At 64.7% G+C, this 27,435-nt stretch overlaps 1 protein-coding gene across 2 annotated transcripts in view; it reads left to right on the top strand.

The window, feature by feature from the left end:
- Nucleotides 1–3: 3 nt before the first annotated feature.
- The window catches only part of RNF115 (ring finger protein 115), a 27,693-nt gene continuing 261 nt past the window's right edge, over nucleotides 4–27,435 (top strand). The window contains exons 1-9 of one of the 2 annotated variants that reach the window (XM_090127107.1): nucleotides 4–138; nucleotides 10,782–10,840; nucleotides 12,302–12,353; nucleotides 13,369–13,580; nucleotides 14,994–15,065; nucleotides 16,959–17,031; nucleotides 26,276–26,369; nucleotides 26,496–26,611; nucleotides 26,691–26,863. In XM_090127107.1, the coding sequence (XP_089983233.1) occupies nucleotides 46–138; nucleotides 10,782–10,840; nucleotides 12,302–12,353; nucleotides 13,369–13,580; nucleotides 14,994–15,065; nucleotides 16,959–17,031; nucleotides 26,276–26,369; nucleotides 26,496–26,611; nucleotides 26,691–26,816 (897 nt within the window). In that variant the 5' untranslated portion in view covers nucleotides 4–45 and the 3' untranslated portion in view covers nucleotides 26,817–26,863. Of the gene's footprint in view, nucleotides 139–10,781; nucleotides 10,841–12,301; nucleotides 12,354–13,368; nucleotides 13,581–14,993; nucleotides 15,066–16,958; nucleotides 17,032–26,275; nucleotides 26,370–26,495; nucleotides 26,612–26,690 lie in introns of those variants that run through there. The other variant, XM_031610423.2, reaches the window with a different exon arrangement.

Genomic DNA, 27,435 nt, shown 5'->3' with positions numbered 1-27,435 from the left:
GGAGGACTGACGGCAGGGAGCCGGCGGAGGAGGCGGAGAGAGAAGATGGCGGAGGCCTCGGCGGCGGCGGCGGCCGCCGTGTCCCAGCACCGCTTCTTCTGCCACAGCTGCAAAGGGGAGGTCAGCCCCAAGCTGCCGGTAAGCCCCGGGCGCTCCGAGGGGCCGGGCCGGGGGCGGGCCGGGGGAAGGCCGCGGCTCCTCGGCGCCCCGCAGAGCGGGGCCGGGGCTCCGTGCGGAGCGGCCGGCGGGCAGCGCTGCCCCCGTCGCGGCGCCGGGGCCGTGCCGGGCCCACCGCCCCCGAGGCCTCCTAGCGGGGGACCTGGGAGCCCGGGCGGGAAGGGGGGCCGCGAGACCCCCGCGGTGGGGGTGACCCCGACCCCCCCCCTCCCCTCCTCCGGGCCCCGCTGAGCCGCGGGCCGGCGGCTCCCCTCCTTCCCGCCGTCTGCCGGGGGCTGCGACCCCCCCGAGAACAGCTGTCGGGGAGCGCCGCCCCCCCGCCGGAGCTCCGCCGGCCCCCCCCGAGCCGCGGTACCGAGGGCTGAGCGCCGCTCCCGGCCCGTAGCTGAGCTCCCGTGGGGCCGGGCTCGGTGCCGGCGCCCTCCTCGCTGCGTGGTGAGGAGCACGGGGGCGGTGGGGCTGCCGCGACCCCCGTGGGGCTCCGTGCTGGATGTGGGGGTGACCGCCGCTCTGGCCCCGCATCCCAGCCCGCGTGGGGCCGGGGCCGCTCCCGGTGCCCTCCTCGCCTCTGGGTGAAGAGCGGCGGCTGCTCGGAGCCCGCGGCCCTCTGAGATGCCGTGACCCCAACGCTCCGCCGGGAGGGGCTCTGCAGGGTGCGGGGCCGGGGCCGGGCTGCTGCTCTGAGGGCACCTCACAGCTGTCACCACGCCCGTGCCCGCGCTCCCTTCCACGCCCGTGCCCGCGCTCCCTCCACGCCCGCCGTTATCTCACTGCTCTCCCATGGAGGGTTCAGCCCCGCACCCCCCCATGCTGTGCGTTCTGGGACGTTGGATCCCCTCCCCCCGTAGGATAGCCCCGTGCCTCCCTGGTTGCGGGGCTGAGCCGCTCCTGACGCTCTCTCTTCCCTCCCGTCCCCGCAGTTTTGCTCGGCTCTCCCTCCGCACCGCGGCGCTCCGCCCTCCCGCATCTCGGTGCGGAGGGGCGCCGTGCGGGAGCGGCTCGACCCCTCCGTCCCCGCGGAGCCCCCCGTGCGTCGGGAGCGCGGCGCTGTGCGTGCGGAGCGCGTCGTGCAGCCGCGGTACGGCGGTGCCGAGCGCCTCCCGGGCGGACCTTCCCCCCGCACGGCCCGTCCGCCGCCCGCGGTTCCTTTGCTTCTAAATCGGGATCCGGCGCCGCGGGTGGGAAGGAACCTGCAGCTCCTCGGCGCTGGGAAGGAGGTCGCCGCATCCTCGGTGCGTGTGGGGGAGGATGGCCGGCACGGCTCTCCTGGCTGCTCTGCTCTGCTCCACTTTCTGCTTCCAGAGCGCCCAGATGGGGGCTGTGCGGCTGTCCTGAGCTCTGTGTGCTGGGTGCCCTCTGCGTGTGCGCGCTGGGTGCCCTCTGCGTGCGCGCTGGGTGCCCTCTGCGTGCGCGCTGGGTGCCCTCTGCGTGCGCGCTGGGTGCCCTCTGCATGTGTGTGCTGGGTGCCCTGCATGTGTGCTGGGTGCCCTCTGTGTGCTCAGGTCCATGCAGGTTGTTGAGGCTGTGCAGCTCTCCTGAGCTCTGTCTGCTGGGTGCCCTCTGCGTGCGCGCGCTGGGTGCCCTCTGCGTGCGCGCGCTGGGTGCCCTCTGCGTGCGCGCTGGGTGCCCTCTGCGTGTGTGCTCAGGGCTCTGTGTGCTGGGTGCTCTGTGTGCTCAGGGCAGTGCAGGTTGTTGGGGCTGTGCGGCTGCCCTGAGCTCTGGGTGCTGGGTGCTCCCTGCGTGTGTGTGCTGGGTGCCCTCTGTGTGCTGGGTGCCCTCTGCGTGCTCAGGGCTGTGCAGGTTGTTGGGGCTGTGCAGCTGTCCTGAGATTTGTCTGCTGGGTGCCCTCTGCGTGTCTGCTGGGTGGCCTCTGTGTGCTCAGGGCTCTGTGTGCACAGGTCCATGCAGGTTGTTGGGGCTGTGCAGCTGTCCTGAGCTCTGTGTGCTGGGTGCTCTCTGCGTGTGTGTGCTGGGTGCTCTCTGCGTGTGTGTGCTGGGTGCTCTCTGCATGCTCAGGGCTCTGTGTCTGCTGGGTGCCCTCTGCGTGCTCAGGGCTCTGTGTGCTCAGGTCCATGCAGGTTGTTGGGGCTGTGCAGCTGTCCTGAGCTCTGCGTGCTGGGTGCTCTGCGTGTGCGTGCTGGGTGCTCTCTGTGTGTGCTGGGTGCCCTGCGTGTGTGTGCTGGGTGCCCTCTGCATGCTCAGGTCCATGCAGGTTGTTGGGGCTGTGCGGCTGTCCTGAGCTCTGTGTGCTGGGTGCCCTCTGCGTGTGCGTGCTGGGTGCCCTCTGCGTGTGCGTGCTGGGTGCCCTCTGCGTGTGCGTGCTGGGTGCCCTCTGCGTGTGCGTGCTGGGTGCTCTGTGCATGTGTGTGCTGGGTGCCCTCTGCGTGTGCGTGCTGGGTGCTCTGTGCGTGTGCGTGCTGGGTGCCCTCTGCGTGTGCGTGCTGGGTGCCCTCTGCGTGTGCGTGCTGGGTGCCCTCTGCGTGTGCGTGCTGGGTGCCCTCTGCGTGTGCGTGCTGGGTGCCCTCTGCGTGTGTGTGCTGGGTGCCCTCTGCGTGTGTGTGCTGGGTGCCCTCTGCGTGTGTGCTGGGTGCCCTGTGTGCTCAGGGCAGTGCAGGTTGTTGGGGCTGTGCTGGGTGCTCTCTGCGTGTGCGTGCTGGGTGCTCTCTGCGTGTGTCTGCTGGGTGCCCTCTGTGTGCTCAGGGCTCTGTGTGCTCAGGTCCATGCAGGTTGTTGGGGCTGTGCAGCTGTCCTGAGCTCTGTGTGCTGGGTGCTCCCTGCGTGTGTGTGCTGGGTGCTCCCTGCGTGTGTGTGCTGGGTGCCCTGCGTGTGCGTGCTGGGTGCCCTCTGTGTGCTCAGGTCCATGCAGGTTGTTGGAGCTGTGCAGCTGTCCTGAGCTCTGTGTGCTGGGTGCTCCCTGCGTGTGTGTGCTGGGTGCCCTGCGTGTGCGTGCTGGGTGCCCTCTGTGTGCTCAGGTCCGTGCAGGTTGTTGGGGCTGTGCGGCTGTCCTGAGCTCTGTGTGCTGGGTGCTCTGCGTGTGTGTGCTGGGTGCCCTGCATGTGCTCAGGGCTCTGTGCGTGCTGGGTGCTCTGCGTGTGTGTGCTGGGTGCTCTCTGCATGCTCAGGGCTCTGTGCGTGCTGGGTGCTCTGCGTGTGTGTGCTGGGTGCTCTCTGTGTGCTCAGGGCTCTGTGTGCTCAGGTCCATGCAGGTTGTTGGGGCTGTGCAGCTGTCCTGAGCTCTGTGTGCTGGGTGCTCCCTGCGTGTGTGTGCTGGGTGCCCTGCGTGTGCGTGCTGGGTGCCCTCTGTGTGCTCAGGTCCGTGCAGGTTGTTGGGGCTGTGCGGCTGTCCTGAGCTCTGTGTGCTGGGTGCGCTCTGCATGTGTGCTGGGTGCCCTGTGTGCTCAGGGCAGTACAGGTTGTTGAGGCTGTGCTGGGTGCCCTGCGTGTGTGTGCTGGGTGCCCTCTGTGTGCTCAGGTCCGTGCAGGTTGTTGGGGCTGCGCAGCTGTCCTGAGCTCTGTGTGCTGGGTGCCGTCTGTGTGCTGGGTGCCCTCTGTGTGCTCAGGGCAGTGCAGGTTGTTGGGGCTGTGCTGGGTGCTCTCTGCGTGTGTGTGCTGGGTGCTCTCTGCATGCTCAAGGCTCTGTGTGCTGGGTGCTCTGTGTGCTCAGGGCAGTGCAGGTTGTTGGGGCTGTGCTGGGTGCTCTCTGCGTGTGCGTGCTGGGTGCTCTCTGCGTGTGTGTGCTGGGTGCTCTCTGTGTGCTGGGTGCTCTGTGTGCTCAGGGCAGTGCAGGTTGTTGGGGCTGTGCGGCTGCCCTGCGTGTGTGTGCTGGGTGCCCTGCGTGTGTGTGCTGGGTGCTCTCTGCATGCTCAGGGCTCTGTGCGTGCTGGGTGCTCTGCGTGTGTGTGCTGGGTGCTCTGTGTGCTCAGGGCTCTGTGTGCTCAGGTCCATGCAGCTTGTTGGGGCTGTGCGGCTGTCCTGAGCTCTGTGTGCTGGGTGCTCTGCGTGTGTGTGCTGGGTGCCCTGCATGTGCTCAGGGCTCTGTGCGTGCTGGGTGCTCTGCGTGTGTGTGCTGGGTGCTCTCTGCATGCTCAGGGCTCTGTGCGTGCTGGGTGCTCTGCGTGTGTGTGCTGGGTGCTCTCTGTGTGCTCAGGGCTCTGTGTGCTCAGGTCCATGCAGGTTGTTGGGGCTGTGCAGCTGTCCTGAGCTCTGTGTGCTGGGTGCTCCCTGCGTGTGTGTGCTGGGTGCCCTGCGTGTGCGTGCTGGGTGCCCTCTGTGTGCTCAGGTCCGTGCAGGTTGTTGGGGCTGTGCGGCTGTCCTGAGCTCTGTGTGCTGGGTGCGCTCTGCATGTGTGCTGGGTGCCCTGTGTGCTCAGGGCAGTACAGGTTGTTGAGGCTGTGCTGGGTGCCCTGCGTGTGTGTGCTGGGTGCCCTCTGTGTGCTCAGGTCCGTGCAGGTTGTTGGGGCTGCGCAGCTGTCCTGAGCTCTGTGTGCTGGGTGCCGTCTGTGTGCTGGGTGCCCTCTGTGTGCTCAGGGCAGTGCAGGTTGTTGGGGCTGTGCTGGGTGCTCTCTGCGTGTGTGTGCTGGGTGCTCTCTGCATGCTCAAGGCTCTGTGTGCTGGGTGCTCTGTGTGCTCAGGGCAGTGCAGGTTGTTGGGGCTGTGCTGGGTGCTCTCTGCGTGTGCGTGCTGGGTGCTCTCTGCGTGTGTGTGCTGGGTGCTCTCTGTGTGCTGGGTGCTCTGTGTGCTCAGGGCAGTGCAGGTTGTTGGGGCTGTGCGGCTGCCCTGCGTGTGTGTGCTGGGTGCCCTGCGTGTGTGTGCTGGGTGCTCTCTGCATGCTCAGGGCTCTGTGCGTGCTGGGTGCTCTGCGTGTGTGTGCTGGGTGCTCTGTGTGCTCAGGGCTCTGTGTGCTCAGGTCCATGCAGCTTGTTGGGGCTGTGCGGCTGTCCTGAGCTCTGTGTGCTGGGTGCTCTGCGTGTGTGTGCTGGGTGCCCTGCATGTGCTCAGGGCTCTGTGCGTGCTGGGTGCTCTGCGTGTGTGTGCTGGGTGCTCTCTGCATGCTCAGGGCTCTGTGCGTGCTGGGTGCTCTGCGTGTGTGTGCTGGGTGCTCTCTGTGTGCTCAGGGCTCTGTGTGCTCAGGTCCATGCAGGTTGTTGGGGCTGTGCAGCTGTCCTGAGCTCTGTGTGCTGGGTGCTCTGCGTGTGTGTGCTGGGTGCCCTGCATGTGCTCAGGGCTCTGTGCGTGCTGGGTGCTCTGCGTGTGTGTGCTGGGTGCTCTCTGCATGCTCAGGGCTCTGTGCGTGCTGGGTGCTCTGCGTGTGTGTGCTGGGTGCTCTCTGTGTGCTCAGGGCTCTGTGCGTGCTGGGTGCTCTGTGTGCTCAGGGCTCTGTGTGCTCAGGTCCATGCAGCTTGTTGGGGCTGTGCGGCTTTCCTGAGCTCTGGGTGCTCTCTGGGTGCTCTCTGGGTGCTCTCTGGGTGCTCTCGGCTCTGTGTGCTCAGGTCCGTGCAGGTTGTTGGGGCAGTGCGGGTGCTTAGTGCTCTGGCTGCGGGCTGTTCGGGTGTTTGGGGCTCTGGCTGTGCTCCCTGTGCCCCGCTTGCAGTGGGGAAGCACCCCGCTGTGCTGAGCTCAGGGCGCGCGTCGCCTTGCAGCCATCGCTGTGAACTGAGGAGCGCTGCGCCTCTCGCAGCTCCGCGTCCTGCACTGCTGGCTGTGGGCTGGGGGCGGAACCCGGCGCCGCTCCGTCTGTCCTCCCCAAAGCTGCTCCTTCGCACCGCCCTCCAAACGCAGCGCTCGGAGCTGGGCTGCAGTTCGTGCGGCGCTGCGGTGGCTTTGCGGAGCGCCGTGCGCCGCTCGGGGTCGCTGGGGGGCAGCGGGGGTGGCTGAGATGGGCTGAGGCCGGAGCTGCTGTCGGCTCCCTTCGCTCCACCCCTGCGCTGCACCCTGCTGAGGTCGGCACCCCTCACTTCCCAACCGCTGCCCCCGTCGGGTGTCGGGACGGAGCTGACCATGCCTGCCTGCGATCTGCTCACACGGAGGGACTTGGAGCTGAGCAGGGCGGTGCAGGGCAGGGGGCGGGCGATGCCGGGCTGTCCAGAGGGAGCGCTGGGTGCTCCCAGCAGTGGCCGTGCGTGGGGAGGAAGGCAGACGGCAGCACCCGCAATAAACAGCGGTGCAGAAGGGGACGGGAGGGACGTCGTGCTGCAGCACCGCTCCGTGTCGCTGCTGACAGCCCGGGTGCTGCAGCTGTGCTGCGGGGCAGGAAGGGAGCTGCAGCTGGGTGCGGGGTGCTCCGCTCCGTCTGAGAGCTGAGGAGGGTGCAGGAGGAAGGGGAGAAGGGCACGGGGCTGCCCGGCTGCCGTTCTGCTTTCTGGCTTTGCTCGGAGCGCTCCGCTCCAGAGCAGCTTTGCTTGCTTCTCGGTCCAGAATGCACGTGTGCGTTTCTGTCAGTGCCAGCCGTGCACGAGGGAGCTGCACTCGCTGCTGCTGCTGCTGCACGTGTGCCGCTGCTGCCGGCCGTCTGGGAGCCCAGCGCTGCTCTCCGAACTGCAGAGCACCAGGCTGAGGTGTGGCTGCAGCTGTGGAGTGCTGCTGGGCCGTGGGGCGCCCACCCTGCACCCATGGGCAGCACATTCACCCTGTGCCCACCCTGCACCCATGACTAGTACACCCACCCTGCACCCATGGGCAGCACATTCACCCTGTGCCCACCCTGCACCGATGACTAGTACACCCACCTTGCACCCATGGGCAGCACATTCTCCCTGTGCCCACCCTGTACCCACCCTGTACCCATGGGCAGCACATCCATCCTGTAATCACTCTGCACCCATGAGTAGTACATCCACCCTGTGCCCACTCTAAACCCGTGGGCAGCACATTTCACCCTGCGCCCACCCTGCACCCATGCGCAGCACACTCACGCTGCGCCCACCCTGCACCCATGACTAGTACACCCACCCTGCACCAACCCTGAGCCCATGGGCAGCATATCCATCCTGTGCCCACCCTGCACCCACGGGCTGCACATCCATCCTGTACTCACCCTGCACCTGTGGGCAGCACATTCTCCCTGTGCCCACCCTGCACCCATGAGCTGCACACCCACCCTGTGCCCACCCTGCACCCACAGGCAGCACACCCACCCTGTGCCCACCCTGCACCCATGGGCAGCACATTCACCCTGTGCCCACCCTGCACCCATGGGCAGCACATTCACCCTGCACCCACCCTGCACCCATGAGCTGCACACCCACCCTGTACCAACCCTGCACCCACGGGCAGCACACCCTCCCTATGCCCATGGACAGCACACCCATGCTGTGCCCACCCTGCACCCATGGGCACCACATCCATCCTGTGCCCACCCTGCACCCATGAGCTGCACACCCACCCTGCACCCACAGGCAGCACACCCACCCTGTGCCCACCCTTCACCCATGAGCTGCACACCCACCCTGCGCCCACCTTGCACCCATGGGCACCACATCCATCCTGTGCCCACCCTTCATCCATGGGCTGCACACCCACCCTGCACCCACGGGCATTACATCCACCCTGCACCCATGGGCTGCACATTCACACACCCTGGGCCCATCTTTCACTCATGGGCAGCACACCCACCCTGCGCCCACCCTGCACCCATGAGTAGCACACCCATCCTGTGTCCACCCTGCACCCACGGGCTGCACATCCACCTTGCACCCATGAGTAGCACACCCACCCTGCACCCATGGGCAGCACATTCTCCCTGTGCCATCCCTGCACCCATGGGCAGTACATCCGTCCTGTGCCCACGCTGCACATCCATCCCGTGCCCACCCTGCACCAACCCTGCACCCATGGGCAGCACGTCCATCCTGCACTCACCCTGCACCCGTGGGCTGCACATTCACACATCCTGTGCCCACCCTGCACCCACGGGCAGCACATCCATGCTGTAATCATACTGTACCCGTGAGTAGCACACCCACCCTGTGCCCACCCTGCACCCATGGGCTGCACATCCAACCTGTACTCACCCTGCACCCGTGGGCTGCACATTCACCCTGTGCCCACCCTGCACCCATGGGCATTACATCCACCTTGCACCCATGAGTAGTACACCCATGCTGTGCCCACCCTTCACCCATGGACAGCACACCCATGCTGTGCCCACCCTTCACCCATAGACAGCACACCCATGCTGTGCCCACCCTGCACCCATGGGCAGTACATCCATCCTGTGCCCACCCTGCACCCATGGGCAGTACACCCACCCTGTGCCCACCCTGCACCCATGAGCTGCACACCCACCCTGCACCCATAGGCAGCACACCCACCCTGTGCCCACCCTGCACCCACAGGCAGCACACCCACCCTGTGCCCACCCTTCACCCATGGGCACCACATCCATCCTGTGCCCACCCTTCACCCATGGGCTGCACACCCACCCTGCACCCATGGGCTGCACATTCACACACCCTGGGCCCATCTTTCACTCATGGGCAGCACACCCACCCTGTGCCCACCCTGCACCCATGAGTAGCACACCCATCCTGTGTCCACCCTGAACCCATGGGCAGCATACCCATCCTGCACTGTCCCTGCACCCATGGGCAGCACATCCATCCTGCACTCACCCTGCACCCATAGTCAGCACATTCACACCTCCTGTGCCCACCCTGCACCCACGGGCTGCGCATCCATCCTGTGCCCACCCTGCACCCATAGTCAGCACATCCATCCTGTACTCACCCTGCACCCACGGGCTGCACATTCACCCTGTGCCCACCCTGCACCCATGGGCAGCACATCCATCCTGTGCCCACTCTTCACCCATGGGCTACACACCCACCCTGCACCCACGGGCATTACATCCACCCTGCACCCGTGAGCTGCACATTCACACACCCTGTGCCCATCCTTCACCCATGGGCAGCACACCCACCCTGTGCCCACCCTGCACCCACAGTCAGCAGATTCACCCTGTGCCCACCCTGCACCCACAGGCAGCACACCCATCCTGCGCCCACCATGCACCCATGGGCTGCACATCCATCCTGTACTCACCCTGCACCCGTGGGCTCCACATTCACCCTGCACCCACCCTTCACCCATGGGCAGCACACCCATCCTGTACTCACCCTGCACCTGTGGGCTGCGCACCCACCCTGTGCCCACCCTTCACCCATGGGCAGCGCACCCACCCTGCACCCACCCTGCACCCACAGGCAGCACATTCACACATCCTGTGCCCACCATGCACCCGTGGGCAGCACACCCATCCTGTGCCTACCCTGCACCCATGGGCAGCACATTCACCCTGCACCCATGAGCTGCACATCCATCCTGTACTCACCCTGCACCCATGGGCAGCACATTCACACCTCCTGTGCCCACCCTGCACCCATGGGCTGCACATCCATCCTGTGCCCACCCTGCACCCATTGGCAGCACATCCATCCTGCACCCATGGGATTACATCCACCCTGCACCAACTCTGCAGCCACGGGCTGCACATCCATCCTGTACTCACCCTGCACCCATAGTCAGCACATTCACACCTCCTGTGCCCACCCTGCACCCATGGGCATTACATCCACCCTGTGCCAACCCTGCACCCATGGGCAGCACACCCACCCTGCACCCACCCAGCACCCACAGGCAGCGCTCCCACCCCCAGCCCAGTCTGACAGGGAGCTGCTGCCACCCGACCCCGCACAGCTCAGTGCTTCCCCTTCTCTCCCCCTGCCTCTGCTGGTCCCAATGGCTCCCAGGAGCGTTAATGCTCAGAAAGGAGCATCGCGAAGCTGCCAGGAATGGGCAGAGCTGTGCCCTGCTAGTCCTTCACCTCAGTGTCACAGCCCCCATCCCCACTGCGTGATGGCCCCCATCCTCACTGCGTGACAGCCCCCATCCCCAATATGTGACAGCCCCCATCCCCTCTGCATGGCAGCCCCCACCCCCTCTGCGTGGCAGCCCCCACCCCCACTGCGTGGCAGCCCCCACCCTCACTGCGTGATGGCCCCCATCCTCACTGCGTGACAGCCCCCTCCCCACTGCATGACAGCCCCCATCCCCACTGCGTGACAGCCCCCATCCCCTCTGCATGACAGCCCCCATCCCCACTGCGTGGCAGCCCCCATCCCCAATATGTGACAGCCCCCACCTCAACTGCATGACAGCCCCCATCCCCTCTGCATGACAGCCCCCATCCCCACTGCGTGGCAGCCCCCATCCCCACTGCGTGGCAGCCCCCATCCCCAATATGTGACAGCCCCCATCCTCACTGCGTGACAGCCTCCACCCCACTGCGTGACGGTCCCCATCCCCACTGTGTGACGGCCCCCACCCCAACTGCGTGACGGCCCCCACCCCAACTGCATGATGGCCCCCCTCCCCACTGCGTGGCAGCCCCCATCCCAAATGAATGACAGCCCCCACCCCCACTGCGTGACGGCCCCCCTCCCCCCTGCGTGACGGCCCCCATCCCCACTGCGTGGCAGCCCCCCGTCTGTGCTGCAGCACAGGGCCGTGCCCCCCTTTGGCCCTGAGCTCTCGCAGTGCCGCCTGGCTGTGGGTCTGCGACGTCCCGCAGCTCAGCCCATCCTCCTCCTCCTCGTCTTCCTCCCCAGGAGTACACGTGCCCCCGGTGTGAGTCCGGCTTCATCGAAGAGGTGACAGACGACTCCAGGTGCGTGCAGGGCTGCGAGCGTGGATGGAGAGCGCGGGCTCGGCACAAAGGGGCTGCGCTGAGCCAGGATCTGCGCCTTCCCCTCCTTCCCCCCCCCCACAGAGCTGGGATCCATTCCTCCCCACTCCATATCCCCCCCCCACAGAGCTGGGATCCATTCCTCCCCACTCCATATCCCCCCCCAGGGTGCTGGGATCCATTCCTCCCCACTCCATATCCCCCCCCACAGAGCTGGGATCCATTCCTCCCCACTCCATATCCCCCCCCCACAGAGCTGGGATCCATTCCTCCCCACTCCATATCCCCCCCCCCACAGAGCTGGGATCCATTCCTCTCCACTCCATATCCCCCCCCACAGAGCTGGGATCCATTCCTCCCCACTCCATATCCCCCCCCCACAGAGCTGGGATCCATTCCTCCCCACTCCATATCCCCCCCCACAGAGCTGGGATCCATTCCTCCCCACTCCATATCCCCCCCCCACAGAGCTGGGATCCATTCCTCCCCACTCCATATCCCCCCCCAGGGTGCTGGGATCCATTCCTCCCCACTCCATATCCCCCCCCACAGAGCTGGGATCCATTCCTCCCCACTCCATATCCCCCCCCCACAGAGCTGGGATCCATTCCTCCCCACTCCATATCCCCCCCCCACAGAGCTGGGATCCATTCCTCCCCACTCCATATCCCCCCCCCCACAGAGCTGGGATCCATTCCTCTCCACTCCATATCCCCCCCCACAGAGCTGGGATCCATTCCTCCCCACTCCATATCCCCCCCCCCACAGAGCTGGGATCCATTCCTCCCCACTCCATATCCCCCCCCAGGGTGCTGGGATCCATTCCTCCCCACTCCATATCCCCCCCCACAGAGCTGGGATCCATTCCTCCCCACTCCATATCCCCCCCCCACAGAGCTGGGATCCATTCCTCCCCACTCCATATCCCCCCCCCACAGAGCTGGGATCCATTCCTCCCCACTCCATATCCCCCCCCCCACAGAGCTGGGATCCATTCCTCTCCACTCCATATCCCCCCCCACAGAGCTGGGATCCATTCCTCCCCACTCCATATCCCCCCCCCCACAGAGCTGGGATCCATTCCTCCCCACTCCATATCCCCCCCCACAGAGCTGGGATCCATTCCTCCCCACTCCATATCCCCCCCCCCACAGAGCTGGGATCCATTCCTCTCCACTCCATATCCCCCCCCACAGAGCTGGGATCCATTCCTCCCCACTCCATATCCCCCCCCCCCACAGAGCTGGGATCCATTCCTCCCCACTCCATATCCCCCCCCCCCAGGGTGCTGGGATCCATATCCTCCACATCCCCCCCCATGCTGTGCTCACATCCGTTGCCCCCCCCTCTCTTTGTGCCCCTCGGCCCCCTCCTGCCCTCCCCCTCCATCCCTCCCGCGGTGTTTTGGAGCCCCCCCCCCTCTGACCATCCGTTCCCCCTCAGTTTCCTGGACGGCAGCGGCCTGGATGACGGCCCTTCGGCACAGTTTGCAGAGGTGTGTTGTGCCGGGGGGGGGGGGGCCTTGGGGTCGGGGGGGGTCGGGGTCGGGGGGGGCCTCGGGGGTCGGGAGAGGCCTTGGGGGTCGGGGGGGCCCCTGGGGGGTGGGGGGCTCAGGGGTCAGAGGGGCCTCGGGGTCGGGGGGGGCCTCAGGGGGTGAGGGGGGGCCTTGGTGGTTGGGATGGCCTCGGGGTTGGGGGGGGCTTCGGGTCAGGGGGGTGCCTTGGTGGTCGGGGGGGCCTCGGATTCGGGGGGGCTTCGGGTTGGGGGGGGTCTCGGGGGTGGGGGGAAGCCTCGTGGTCGGGGGGGCCTCGGATTCGGGGGGGCTTCGGGTTGGGGGGGGTCTCGGGGGTGGGGGGAAGCCTCGGGGTCGGAGGGGGCCTCAGGGGGTGGGGGGGGCCTTGGTGGTTGGGGGGGCCTCGAGGATCAGGGGGGCCTCGGGTGTCGGGGGGGGCCCCGGAGGGGAGGGGCTCGGGGTTGGGGGGGGGTCGGGGGTCGGGGGGGCCTTGGGGTCGGGAGGGGCCTCGGGGTCGGGGGGGCTTCGGGTCGGGGGGTGGGGGAGGGCCTTGGGGTCGGGGGGGCTTGAGGGTGGGGGAGGGTCTCGGGGGTCGGGGGGGGGGCTCGGGTTTCGAGGGGGCCCCTGGAGGGGGTGGGGGCCTCGGTGGTCAGAGGGGCCTCGGTGGTCAGGGGGGCCTTGGGGGTCGGGGGGGTCTCGGGGGTTGGGGAGGGCGGTCTCAGGGGTTGGGGGGGGTCCCGGGGGTTGGGGGGGCGCTCGGGTGTCGAGGAGGTCCCGGTGGTCGGGGGGAGCCCGGGGGGTGGGGGGAGGACCTTGGAGTTGGGGGGGCCTCGGAGGTCGGGGGGGGCTCGGGGGTGGGGGGGGTCTCGGGGGTCGTGGGGGCCTCGGGGTTGAGGGGGGCCTTGGTGGTCGGGGGGGCCTTGGTGGTGGTGGGGGGGGGGGTGCGTAGCGTTGCGGCGTGACGCAGCCGTGTGCGTTGTGTTCCCCTGTCGCGCAGCTCTGGGACCACTTGGACCACACCGTGTTCTTTCCCGACTTCAGACCCTTCCTGAGCAGCGGCTCCCTGGACCAGGACGGCAGAGACAACGAGCGGGGCCACCAGGCCCACGCCGAGCTCTGGGGGCCCAGCCGGCCGCCGCGGTTGCCCATGGCGCGCAGGTTCCGCTCCCGGGGCAGCTCCCGCCCCGACCGCTCGCCGGCCATTGAGGGGTACGAATCCCCAGTCCGGGGGGGGCTGTGGGTGTGCTCCCTGCACACACTCCTTGCACACTCTCCCTGCATGCTCTCCCTGCATGCTCTCCCTGCATGCCCTCCCTGCATGAACTCCCTGCATGCTTCCCTTGCACGCTTCCCTTGCACACTCTCCTTGCGCGCTCTCCCTGCATGGACTCCTTGCACGCACTCCCTGCACCCTCTCCTTGCATGCATGCACTCCCTGCACGCACTCCCTGCACGCACTCCATGCATGCACTCCCTGCACGCCCTCCCAGCACACTTCCCTTGCACACTCTCCCTGCACGCTCTCCCTGCATGGACTCCTTGCACGCTCTCATTGCACGCTCTCATTGCACTCTCTCCCTGTGCACACTCCCTGCACACTCTCCCTGCACACACTCCTTGCATGCCCTCCCTGCACGCCCTCCCTGCATGCTTCCCTTGCACATTCTCCTTGCACATTCTCCTTGCACACTCTCCCTGCATGGACTCCTTGCACGCTCTCCCTGCACGCTCTCATTGCACTCTCTCCCTGTGCACACTCCTTGCATGCACTCCCTGCACCCTCTCCTTGCACGCATGCACTCCCTGCACGCTCTCCCTGCACGCACTCCCTGCACGAACTCCTTGCATGCACTCCCTGAATGAACTCCCTGCACGCCCTCCCTTGCACACTTCCCTTGCACACTCTCCTTGCACACTCTCCCTGCATGGACTCCTTGCACGCTCTCATTGCACACTCTCCCTGCGCACACTCCCTGCATGCACTCCCTGCACCCTCTCCTTGCACGCACGCTCTCCCTGCACGCTCTCCCTGCGCACTCTCCTTGCACACTCTCCCCGTGCACACTCCTTGCACGCACTCCCTGTGCACACTCCCTGCACCCTCTTCTTGCACGCACGCTCTCCCTGCACGCACTCCTTGCATGCCCTCCCTGCATGAACTCCCTGCACGCTTCTTTTGCACACTTCCCTTGCATGCTCTCATTGCACACTCTCCCTGCGCACACGCCCTGCACGCTTTCCTTGCACGCTCTCCCTGCATGCTCTCCCTGCACGCTCTCCTTGCACGCACTCCTTGCATGCTTTCCTTGCACGCTCTCCCTGCATGCACTCCCTGAATGTGCTCCCTGCACGACCTCCTTGCAAACTCTCCCTGCACGCACTCCCTGCACACTCTCCCTGCACGCCCTCCTTGCATGCACTCCTTGCACGCTCTCCCTGCACACTTCCCTTGCACGCCCTCCCCGCACGCCCTCCCCGCACGCACTCCCTGTGTGCTACATCCCGGCGCTCGGCCTTCTGCGGACGGACGGACGGACAGACAGAGGTGCGACGGCCGCGGTGGGAGCGCAGCCCTGTGTTCAGCCGTCGGCTCAGCCCGGCCCCTCCTGCTTCCCTCCCCAGAATCATCCAGCAGATCTTCGCGGGGTTCTTCGCCAACTCGGCCATTCCCGGCTCACAGCACCCGTTCTCATGGTGAGTTCTGGGCCTGCCTTCAGCACGGCCTCTGCTGGGGGGCACCACTCCGCTCCAGTACGCACCAGTATGCACCAGTATGCAGCAGTGTGCACCAGTACGCACCAGTACGCACCAGTGAACACAACAGTCAACAGCACTTGCCCGCAGGGCCATGCAGGGCTGTTGCTTGAGCACACTGCATCCACGCTGCATCTACACTGCAACCGTGCTGTGTCCACGCTGCATCACACTGCAACCATGCTGCATCTACACTGCAACCATGCTGCGTCCACGCTGCATCACACTGCATCACACTGCAACCATGCTGCATCCACGCTGCATCACACTGCAACCACGCTGCACCCACGCTGCATCCACGCTGCAACCATGCTGCATCCACGCTGCATCTACACTGCAACCATGCCACATCCACGCTGCATCACACTGCAACCATGCTGCATCCACACTGCAACCATGCTGCATCCACCCTGCATCACACTGCAGCCATGCTGCGCCCACACTGCATCTACACTGCAACCACGCTGCATCCACACTGCATCACACTGCAACCATGCTGCATCCATGCTGCGTCCATGCTGCATCCACACTGCACCCACACTGCATCACATTGCATCCAAGCCACATCCACGCTGCATGCACGCCACATCCACACTGCATCACACTGCATCTATGTCACATCCACGCTGCTTCCACACAGCATCACGCTGCGTCCACGCTGCATCCATGCAGCATCATGCTGCATCCACGCCGCATACACACCACATCATGCTGCATCCAGCCTGCATCCAAACAGCATCCACCCCACATCCATACTGCAGCCACACATCGTGCCGCATCCACGCTGCATCACGCTGCATCCGTGCCATATCCACGCTGCATCCACGCCACGTCCACAGCGCATCCACGCTGCATCACGCTGCATCCGTGCCATATCCACGCTGCATCCACGCCACATCCACGCTGCATCCACACTGCATCATATTGCATCCACACCGCATCCACGCTGCATCCACGCCGCATCCACACATCATGCTGCATCCATGCCGCATCACACTGCATCCACGCTGCATCCACAGCATTCACACCGCATCCACGCTGCATCCACGCCGCATCCACACCGCATCCACACAGCATCATCTGCATCCACGCCACATCCACGCTGCATCCATGCTGCATCCACACTGCATCACACTGTGTCCACACAGCGTCATGCTGCATCCACACCACATCCACGCCGTGTCCACGCTGCATCCACACTGCATCCACACTGCATCCATACTGCATCCACGCCACATCCACACACCACACTGCATCCACACATGCTGCATCCACGCAGCATCATGCTGCATCCACGCTGCTTCATGCTGCTTCCACGCTGCATCCACGCAGCATCATGCAGCATCCATGCTGCATCCACGCCGCATCATGCTGCATCCACACTGCATCCACGCTGCATACACACCACACATCATGCTGCGTCCACGCCACATCCACACTGCACCCACACAGCATCATGTTGCATCCACGCTGCATCCACACAGCATTATGCTGCATCCACACTGCATCCACACCGCATCATGCTGTGTCCACGCTGCATCCACACCACATCATGCTGCATCCACGCTGCATCACGCTACATCCACGCCACATCCACGCCACATCCACGCTGCATCCACGCTGCATCCACGCCACATCCACGCTGCATCCACGCCGCATCCACGCTGCATCCACACTGCATCCATGCTGCATCCATGCTGCATCCACACAGCATCCACACTGCATCATGCTGCATCCACACTGCATCACACTGCACCCACACAGCATCACACTGAATCACGCTGCATCACGCTGCGTCACGCTGCATCACGCTGCATCACGCTGCGTCCACAGGAGCGGGATGCTGCATTCCAACCCCGGGGATTACGCGTGGGGACAGAGCGGCCTCGACGCCATCGTCACGCAGGTGAGCGCCGCCCTCCCTGCTGCAGAGCCGACACCTGCAGTGCTGTCCGTGTGTCTGTGTGTCCGTGTGTCCGTGTGTCCGTGTGTCTGTGTGCCCTGGGCCGTCCACAAACAGCTCCACAAACGGCCCCACAAACCACCCCACAAATCACCCCATAAACAGCCCCACAAACCACCCCACAAACGGCCCCACAAATGGCCCCACAGATGGCCCCACAAACAGCCCCACAAACCACCCCACAAACGGCCCCACAAACGGCCCCACAAATGGCCCCACAAACGGCCCCACAAACGGCCTTACAAATGGCCCCACAAACGGCCCCACAAACAGCCCCACAGACAGCCCCACAGACGGCCCCACAAATGGCCCCACAAATGGCCCCACAAACGGCCCCACAAACGGCCCCACAAACAGCCCCACAGACAGCCCCACAAATGGCCCCACAAATGGCCCCACAAACGGCCCCACAAACGGCCCCACAAACGGCCCCACAAACGGTCCTTCCGGGAGCTGCAGCACTGGGAGGGACAGGGCAGGGATGGGGAAGAACCACAGATCCCGGTTTGGGGGCAGGGACCCACAGATCCCAGTTTGGAGAGGGGGACCCACAAATCCCATTTGGGGATGGGGACCCAGAGATCCCAGTTTGGGGATGGGGACCCACAGATCCCAGTTTGGGGATGGGGACCCATAGATCCCAACTGGGAGATGGGGACCCATGGATCCCAGCTGGGAGATGGGGACCCACAGATCCCAGTTTGGGGATGGAGATCCACAGATCCCATTTGGGGATGGGGACCCATAGATCCCATTTGGGGATGGGGACCCACAGATCCCAGTTTGGGGATGGGGACCCATAGATCCCAACTGGGAGATGGGGACCCATGGATCCCAGCTGGGAGATGGGGACCCACAGATCCTAGTTCAGGGATGGAGATCCACAGATCCCAGCTGGGGACCCACAGATCCCATTTGGGGATGGGGACCCAGAGATCCCAGTTTGAGGATAGGGGCCCATAGATCCTAATCTGGTGGTAGGGACCTGTAGATCCCAGCCCATCCCACTCAGTTGGGAAATGAAGACCCACAGATCCCATCCCAGTTGGGAGATGAGAACCTATAGATTGCAGTTTGGAGATGAGAACCCATAGATCCCAGTTGGGAGATGAGGACCCATGGATCCCAGCTGGGAGATGAGGACCCATGGATCCCAGGTTGGAGATGAGGACCCATGGATCCCAGCTGGGAGATGAGGACCCATGGATCCCAGCTGGGAGATGAGGACCCATGGATCCCAGGTTGCAGATGAGGACCCATGGATCCCAGCTGGGAGATGAGGACCCATGGATCCCAGGTTGGAGATGAGGACCCATGGGTCCCAGTTGGGAGATGAGGACCCATGGATCCCAGTTGGGAGATGAGGACCCATGGATCCCAGGTTGGAGATGAGGACCCATAGGTCCCAGTTAGGAGATGAGAACCCATAGATCCCAGCTGGGAGATGAGGACCCATGGATCCCAGCTGGGAGATGAGGACCCATGGATCCCAGTTGGGAGATGAGGACCCATGGATCCCAGTTGGGAGATGAGGACCCATGGATCCCAGCTGGGAGATGAGGACCCATGGATCCCAGCTGGGAGATGAGGACCCATGGATCCCAGGTTGCAGATGAGGACCCATGGATCCCAGCTGGGAGATGAGGACCCATGGATCCCAGGTTGGAGATGAGGACCCATGGATCCCAGCTGGGAGATGAGGACCCATGGATCCCAGGTTGGAGATGAGGACCCATGGGTCCCAGTTGGGAGATGAGGACCCATGGATCCCAGTTGGGAGATGAGGACCCATGGATCCCAGGTTGGAGATGAGGACCCATAGGTCCCAGTTAGGAGATGAGAACCCATAGATCCCAGCTGGGAGATGAGGACCCATGGATCCCAGCTGGGAGATGAGGACCCATGGATCCCAGTTGGGAGATGAGGACCCATGGATCCCAGTTGGGAGATGAGGACCCATGGATCCCAGCTGGGAGATGAGGACCCATGGATCCCAGCTGGGAGATGAGGACCCATGGATCCCAGGTTGGAGATGAGGACCCATAGGTCCCAGTTAGGAGATGAGAACCCATGGATCCCAGTTGGGAGATGAGGACCCATAGATCCCAGGTTGGAGATGAGGACCCATGGATCCCAGCTGGGAGATGAGGACCCATGGATCCCAGGTTGGAGATGAGGACCCATGGATCCCAGCTGGGAGATGAGGACCCATGGATCCCAGGTTGGAGATGAGGACCCATGGGTCCCAGTTGGGAGATGAGGACCCATGGATCCCAGTTGGGAGATGAGGACCCATGGATCCCAGGTTGGAGATGAGGACCCATAGGTCCCAGTTAGGAGATGAGGACCCATAGATCCCAGCTGGGAGATGAGGACCCATAGATCCCACGTTGGAGATGAGAACCCATGGATCCCAGGTTGGAAATGAGGACCCATGGATCCCAGTTGGGAGATGAGGACCCATGGATCCCAGTTGGGAGATGAGGACCCATGGATCCCAGGTTGGAGATGAGGACCCATAGGTCCCAGTTAGGAGATGAGAACCCATGGATCCCAGTTGGGAGATGAGGACCCATAGATCCCAGGTTGGAGATGAGGACCCATGGATCCCAGCTGGGAGATGAGGACCCATGGATCCCAGGTTGGAGATGAGGACCCATGGATCCCAGGTTGGAGATGAGGACCCATAGATCCCAGTTGGGAGATGAGGACCCATGGATCCCAGCTGGGAGATGAGGACCCATAGGTCCCAGTTGGGAGATGAGGACCCATAGATCCCAGCTGGGAGATGAGGACCCATAGATCCCAGGTTGGAGATGAGGACCCATGGATCCCAGCTGGGAGATGAGGACCCATGGATCCCAGGTTGGAGATGAGGACCCATGTATCCCAGGTTGGAGATGAGGACCCATGGATCCCAGGTTGGAGATGAGGACCCATAGGTCCCAGTTGGGAGATGAGGACCCATGGATCCCAGCTGGGAGATGAGGACCCATAGGTCCCAGTTGGGAGATGAGGACCCATGGATCCCAGGTTGGAGATGAGGACCCATGGATCCCAGCTGGGAGATGAGGACCCATGGATCCCAGTTGGGAGATGAGGACCCATAGGTCCCAGTTGGGAGATGAGGACCCATGGATCCCAGCTGGGAGATGAGGACCCATGGATCCCAGTTGGGAGATGAGGACCCATAGGTCCCAGGTTGGAGATGAGGACCCATAGGTCCCAGTTAGGAGATGAGAACCCATGGATCCCAGCTGGGAGATGAGGACCCATAGATCCCACGTTGGAGATGAGAACCCATGGATCCCAGGTTGGAAATGAGGACCCATGGATCCCAGTTGGGAGATGAGGACCCATGGATCCCAGTTGGGAGATGAGGACCCATGGATCCCAGCTGGGAGATGAGGACCCATGGATCCCAGGTTGGAGATGAGGACCCATAGGTCCCAGTTAGGAGATGAGAACCCATGGATCCCAGTTGGGAGATGAGGACCCATAGATCCCAGGTTGGAGATGAGGACCCATGGATCCCAGCTGGGAGATGAGGACCCATGGATCCCAGGTTGGAGATGAGGACCCATGGATCCCAGCTGGGAGATGAGGACCCATGGATCCCAGGTTGGAGATGAGGACCCATGGGTCCCAGTTGGGAGATGAGGACCCATGGATCCCAGGTTGGAGATGAGGACCCATAGGTCCCAGTTAGGAGATGAGAACCCATAGATCCCAGCTGGGAGATGAGGACCCATAGATCCCAGCTGGGAGATGAGGACCCATAGATCCCAGCTGGGAGATGAGGACCCATAGATCCCACGTTGGAGATGAGAACCCATGGATCCCAGGTTGGAAATGAGGACCCATGGATCCCAGTTGGGAGATGAGGACCCATGGATCCCAGTTGGGAGATGAGGACCCATAGATCCCAGCTGGGAGATGAGGACCCATAGATCCCACGTTGGAGATGAGAACCCATGGATCCCAGGTTGGAAATGAGGACCCATGGATCCCAGTTGGGAGATGAGGACCCATGGATCCCAGTTGGGAGATGAGGACCCATGGATCCCAGGTTGGAGATGAGGACCCATAGGTCCCAGTTAGGAGATGAGAACCCATGGATCCCAGTTGGGAGATGAGGACCCATAGATCCCAGGTTGGAGATGAGGACCCATGGATCCCAGCTGGGAGATGAGGACCCATGGATCCCAGGTTGGAGATGAGGACCCATGGATCCCAGGTTGGAGATGAGGACCCATAGATCCCAGTTGGGAGATGAGGACCCATGGATCCCAGCTGGGAGATGAGGACCCATAGATCCCAGGTTGGAGATGAGGACCCATGGATCCCAGCTGGGAGATGAGGACCCATGTATCCCAGGTTGGAGATGAGGACCCATGGATCCCAGGTTGGAGATGAGGACCCATAGGTCCCAGTTGGGAGATGAGGACCCATGGATCCCAGCTGGGAGATGAGGACCCATGGATCCCAGGTTGGAGATGAGGACCCATGGATCCCAGCTGGGAGATGAGGACCCATGGATCCCAGTTGGGAGATGAGGACCCATAGGTCCCAGTTGGGAGATGAGGACCCATGGATCCCAGCTGGGAGATGAGGACCCATGGATCCCAGCTGGGAGATGAGGACCCATAGGTCCCAGGTTGGAGATGAGGACCCATAGGTCCCAGTTAGGAGATGAGAACCCATGGATCCCAGTTGGGAGATGAGGACCCATAGATCCCAGCTGGGAGATGAGGACCCATGGATCCCAGGTTGGAGATGAGGACCCATGGATCCCAGTTGGGAGATGAGGACCCATGGATCCCAGCTGGGAGATGAGGACCCATAGGTCCCAGTTAGGAGATGAGAACCCATGGGTCCCAGTTGGGAGATGAGGACCCATAGATCCCAGGTTGGAGATGAGGACCCATGGATCCCAGCTGGGAGATGAGGACCCATGGATCCCAGGTTGGAGATGAGGACCCATGGATCCCAGCTGGGAGATGAGGACCCATGGATCCCAGGTTGGAGATGAGGACCCATGGGTCCCAGTTGGGAGATGAGGACCCATAGATCCCAGCTGGGAGATGAGGACCCATAGATCCCACGTTGGAGATGAGAACCCATGGATCCCAGGTTGGAAATGAGGACCCATGGATCCCAGTTGGGAGATGAGGACACATGGATCCCAGCTGGGAGATGAGGACCCATGGATCCCTGGTTTGGGGATGAGGACCCATAGATCCCAGCTGGGAGATGAGGACCCATAGATCCCACGTTGGAGATGAGGACCCATGGATCCCAGGTTGGAAATGAGGACCCATAGATCCCAGTTGGGAGATGAGGACCCATGGATCCCAGCTGGGAGATGAGGACCCATGGATCCCAGGTTGGAGATGAGGACCCATGGATCCCAACTGGGAGATGAGGACCCATAGGTCCCAGTTGGGAGATGAGGACCCATGGATCCCAGTTGGGAGATGAGGACCCATGGATCCCAGTTGGGAGATGAGGACCCATGGATCCCAGCTGGGAGATGAGGACCCATGGATCCCAGGTTGGAGATGAGGACCCATGGATCCCAACTGGGAGATGAGGACCCATAGGTCCCAGTTGGGAGATGAGGACCCATGGATCCCAGTTGGGAGATGAGGACCCATAGATCCCAGTTGGGAGATGAGGACCCATGGATCCCAGCTGGGAGATGAGGACCCATGGATCCCAGGTTGGAGATGAGGACCCATAGATCCCAGTTGGGAGATGAGAACCCATGGATCCCAGCTGGGAGATGAGGACCCATGGATCCCAGTTGGGAGATGAGGACCCATGGATCCCAGTTGGGAGATGAGGACCCATGGATCCCAGTTGGGAGATGAGGACCCATGGGTCCCAGTTGGGAGATGAGGACCCATGGATCTCAGCCCATCTGAGTGGGAGATGGGGCCCCATAAATCAGATCCCATCCTTTACAGCTGGGAGATGGGCCCCCCAGCCCCCACTTCGCAGTGAGGAGCTGTTGCTGTGGGTCGGTGCTGGGATGCAGCCCCTGCCCCATTGTGGCTGCCGGGCTGTGCCCCACACCTCACCCTGTGCCCCACACCGTTCTGTGCCCCACACCTCACCCTGTGCCCCACACATCATCCTGTGCCCCACACCTCACCCTGTGCCCCACACCTCACCCTGTGCCCCACACATCATCCTGTGCCCCACACGGTTCTGTGCCCCACACCTCACCCTGTGCCCCACACATCATCCTGTGCCCCACACCTCACTCTGTGCCCCACACCTCGCCCTGTGCCCCACACCTCACCCTGTGCCCCACGCCTTGTCCTGTGCCCCACGCCTCACCCTGTACCCCACAAATCGTCCTGTGCCCCATGCCTCACCCTGTGCCCACACCTCACCCTGTGCCCCACACGTCGTCCTGTGCCCCACAACTTGTCCTGTGCCCCATGCCTCGCCCTGTGCCCCACACCTCACCCTGTGCCCCACACCTCACCCTGTGCCCTACACTGTCCTGTGCCCCATGCCTCGTCCTGTGCCCCACACCTCACCCTGTGCCCTACACTGTCCTGTGCCCCACACGTTGCCCTGTGCCCCACACATCATCCTGTGCCCCACACCTCACCCTGTGCCCCACACATCATCCTGTGCCCCACACCTCACCCTGTGCCCCACACCATTCTGTGCCCCACACCTCACCCTGTGCCCCACACCTCACCCTGTGCCCTACACTGTCCTGTGCCCCACACGTCGCCCTGTGCCCCACACGTCGCCCTGTGCCCCACACCTCACCCTGTGCCCCACACCTCGCCCTGTGCCCCACACTGTCCTGTGCCCCACACCTCACCCTGTGCCCCACACCTCACCCTGTGCCCTACACTGTCCTGTGCCCCACACGTCGCCCTGTGCCCCACACCTCGCCCTGTGCCCCACACTGTCCTGTGCCCCATGCCTCGTCCTGTGCCCCACGCCTCACCCTGTGCCCCACACCTCACCCTGTGCCCACACCTCACCCTGTGCCCCACACTGTTCTGTGCCCCACACCTCACCCTGTGCCCCACGCCGTTCTGTGCCCCACACGTCGCCCTGTGCCCCACACCTCACCCTGTGCCCCACACCTCGCCCTGTGCCCCACACGTCGCCCTGTGCCCCACACCTCACCCTGTGCCCCACACCTCGCCCTGTGCCCCACACCTCGCCCTGTGCCCCACACGTCGCCCTGTGCCCCACACCTCACCCTGTGCCCCACACCTCGCCCTGTGCCCCACACCTCGCCCTGTGCCCCACACGTCGCCCTGTGCCCCACACCTCACCCTGTGCCCCACACCTCGCCCTGTGCCCCACACGTCGCCCTGTGCCCCACACCTCACCCTGTGCCCCACACGTCATCCTGTGCCCCACAACTTGTCCTGTGCCCCATGCCTCGCCCTGTGCCCCACACCTCACCCTGTGCCCTACACTGTCCTGTGCCCCATGCCTCGTCCTGTGCCCCACACCTCACCCTGTGCCCCACACGTCGCCCTGTACCCCACACTGTCCTGTGCCCCACACCTCACCCTGTGCCCTACACTGTCCTGTGCCCCACACGTTGCCCTGTGCCCCACACATCATCCTGTGCCCCACACCTCACCCTGTGCCCCACACATCATCCTGTGCCCCACACCTCACCCTGTGCCCCACACCATTCTGTGCCCCACACCTCACCCTGTGCCCCACACCTCACCCTGTGCCCTACACTGTCCTGTGCCCCACACGTCGCCCTGTGCCCCACACCTCACCCTGTGCCCCACACCTCGCCCTGTGCCCCACACTGTCCTGTGCCCCACACCTCACCCTGTGCCCTACACTGTCCTGTGCCCCACACGTCGCCCTGTGCCCCACACCTCACCCTGTGCCCCACACCTCGCCCTGTGCCCCACACTGTCCTGTGCCCCACACCTCACCCTGTGCCCCACACCTCACCCTGTGCCCTACACTGTCCTGTGCCCCACACGTCGCCCTGTGCCCCACACCTCGCCCTGTGCCCCACACTGTCCTGTGCCCCATGCCTCGTCCTGTGCCCCACGCCTCACCCTGTGCCCCACACCTCACCCTGTGCCCACACCTCACCCTGTGCCCCACACTGTTCTGTGCCCCACACCTCACCCTGTGCCCCACGCCGTTCTGTGCCCCACACGTCGCCCTGTGCCCCACACGTCGCCCTGTGCCCCACACCTCACCCTGTGCCCCACACCTCGCCCTGTGCCCCACACGTCGCCCTGTGCCCCACACCTCACCCTGTGCCCCACACGTCGTCCTGTGCCCCACATCGTTCTGTGCCCCATGCCTCGCCCTGTGCCCCACACCTCACCGTGCCCCACGCCTCACCCTGTGCCCTACACCTCGTCCTGTGCCCCACACCTTGTCCTGTGCCCCACACCGTTCTGTGCCCCACACTGTTCTGTTCCCCACACGTCGTCCTGTGCCCCACACGTCACCCTGTGCCCCATGCCTCACCCTGTGCCCCACACCGTTCTGTGCCCCACATCTCACTCTGTGCCCCACACTGTCTTGTTCCCCATGCCTCGTCCTCGCCCTGTGCCCCACACTGTTTTGTGCCCCACACCTCACCCTGTGCCCCATGTCTCGCCCTGTGCCCCACACGGTTCTGTGCCCCACACCTCACCCTGTGCCCACACCTCGTCCTGTGCCCCATGCCTCGTCTTTGCCCTGTGCCCCACGCCTCACCCTGTGCCCCACACGTCGCTCTGTGCCCCACACCTCACCCTGTGCCCACACCTCACCCTGTGCCCCACACTGTTCTGTGCCCCACACCTCACCCTGTGCCCCACACGTCGCCCTGTGCCCCACACCTCACCCTGTGCCCCACACGTCGCTCTGTGCCCCACACCTCACCCTGTGCCCACACCTCACCCTGTGCCCCACACTGTTCTGTGCCCCACGCCGTTCTGTGCCCCACACCTCACCCTGTGCCCCACACGTCGCCCTGTGCCCCACACCTCGCCCTGTGCCCCATGCCTCACCCTGTGCCCACACCTCACCCTGTGCCCCACACGTCGCCCTGTGCCCACACCTCACCCTGTGCCCCACACGTCGCCCTGTGCCCACACCTCACCCTGTGCCCCACACGTCGCCCTGTGCCCCACACGTCGCCCTGTGCCCCACACGTCGCCCTGTGCCCGCGCAGCTCCTGGGACAGCTGGAGAACACGGGGCCGCCGCCGGCCGACAAAGAGAAGATCTCCTCGCTGCCGACGGTGGCGGTGACTCAGGATCAAGTCGGTGGGTGTCCGCGTTCCGGGGGGCTTCGGGGAGGCGGGGGTCCTCCCCGCGCGCACGGCCGGCTCTCCGGGGCCGGCTCTCCGGTGCCGCCCGGGCTCCGCACGGCCGCGCACCGCCGCTTTGCAGACACGGGGTTGGAGTGCCCGGTGTGCAAGGAGGACTACGCGGTGGCCGAGCCGGTGCGGCAGCTTCCGTGCAACCACTTCTTCCACGGCGGCTGCATCGTGCCCTGGCTGGAGCTGGTAAGAAGCGCCCTCCGGGGGTCCCCGCGCCCGCGGCCCCGCGCCGCCCGCTCAGCCCCCCCCCCGCCTCCCCCCGCAGCACGACACGTGCCCGGTGTGCAGGAAGAGCCTGAGCGGCGAGGACTCGTCGCGGCACTCCCACGGCCCCGCGCCGGGCGGCGGCTCCGGCGGCGACAGCCAGAGCCGGGAGCGGTGGACGTTCTGACGCTCCGCCCGCCGCCGTCCGATCCCCCGGCCGTCCGCCCGGCGGCCCCGGGCGCGTCGCGGCTCCGCGAGCGGCGCCTCCGCTCCGGAACACGGAACGTCCGGGCGCCGCGGGCGGCTCCGAACCCCGTGACGGGGCGGGCGGAGCGGCGCGGGGCGGGGGGAACCGCGGCCGCGTTCCGTGGGGCGGAGGGGACGGAGCGGCTCCGGGGGGCGCGGCGGGGCTGTGCGGGGCTGTGCGGGGCTGTGCGGCGGCTCCGGTCCCCGTTTCGTTCCCGCTCCGCGGCTCCGGCCGCGTCCCCGGCTCCGTCTGCGCTCTTTGGGTCCATCCGCGTCCGAGGGTCTGTCTTGTCCCCGGGTCCGTCTGTCTCCGGGTCCATCCGCGTCCCCGGGTCCGTCTGTGCTCTTTGGGTCCGTCCGCGTCCCCGGGTCCGTCCGCGTCCCCGGGTCCGTCTGCACCTTTTGGGTCCACCCGCGTCCCCGGCTCCGTCTGCGCCCTTTGGGTCCACCCACGTCCCCGGCTCCATCCCCGGGTCTGTCCGTGGCCGTGGGTCTGTCCGCGCCCCCACGTCCGTCCCCGTCCCCGGCTCAGTCTGTGCCCCAGCTCCGTGCCCATCCAC

The sequence above is a fragment of the Phasianus colchicus genome, chromosome 30, assembly GCF_987193195.1.
Source record: "Phasianus colchicus chromosome 30, bPhaCol1.hap1.1, whole genome shotgun sequence".
In the NCBI taxonomy this organism is placed as follows: Eukaryota; Metazoa; Chordata; class Aves; order Galliformes; family Phasianidae; genus Phasianus; species Phasianus colchicus.
The sequence above is the reverse complement of the archived record's forward strand: the minus strand, read 5'-3'. Positions and strand labels throughout refer to the sequence as shown.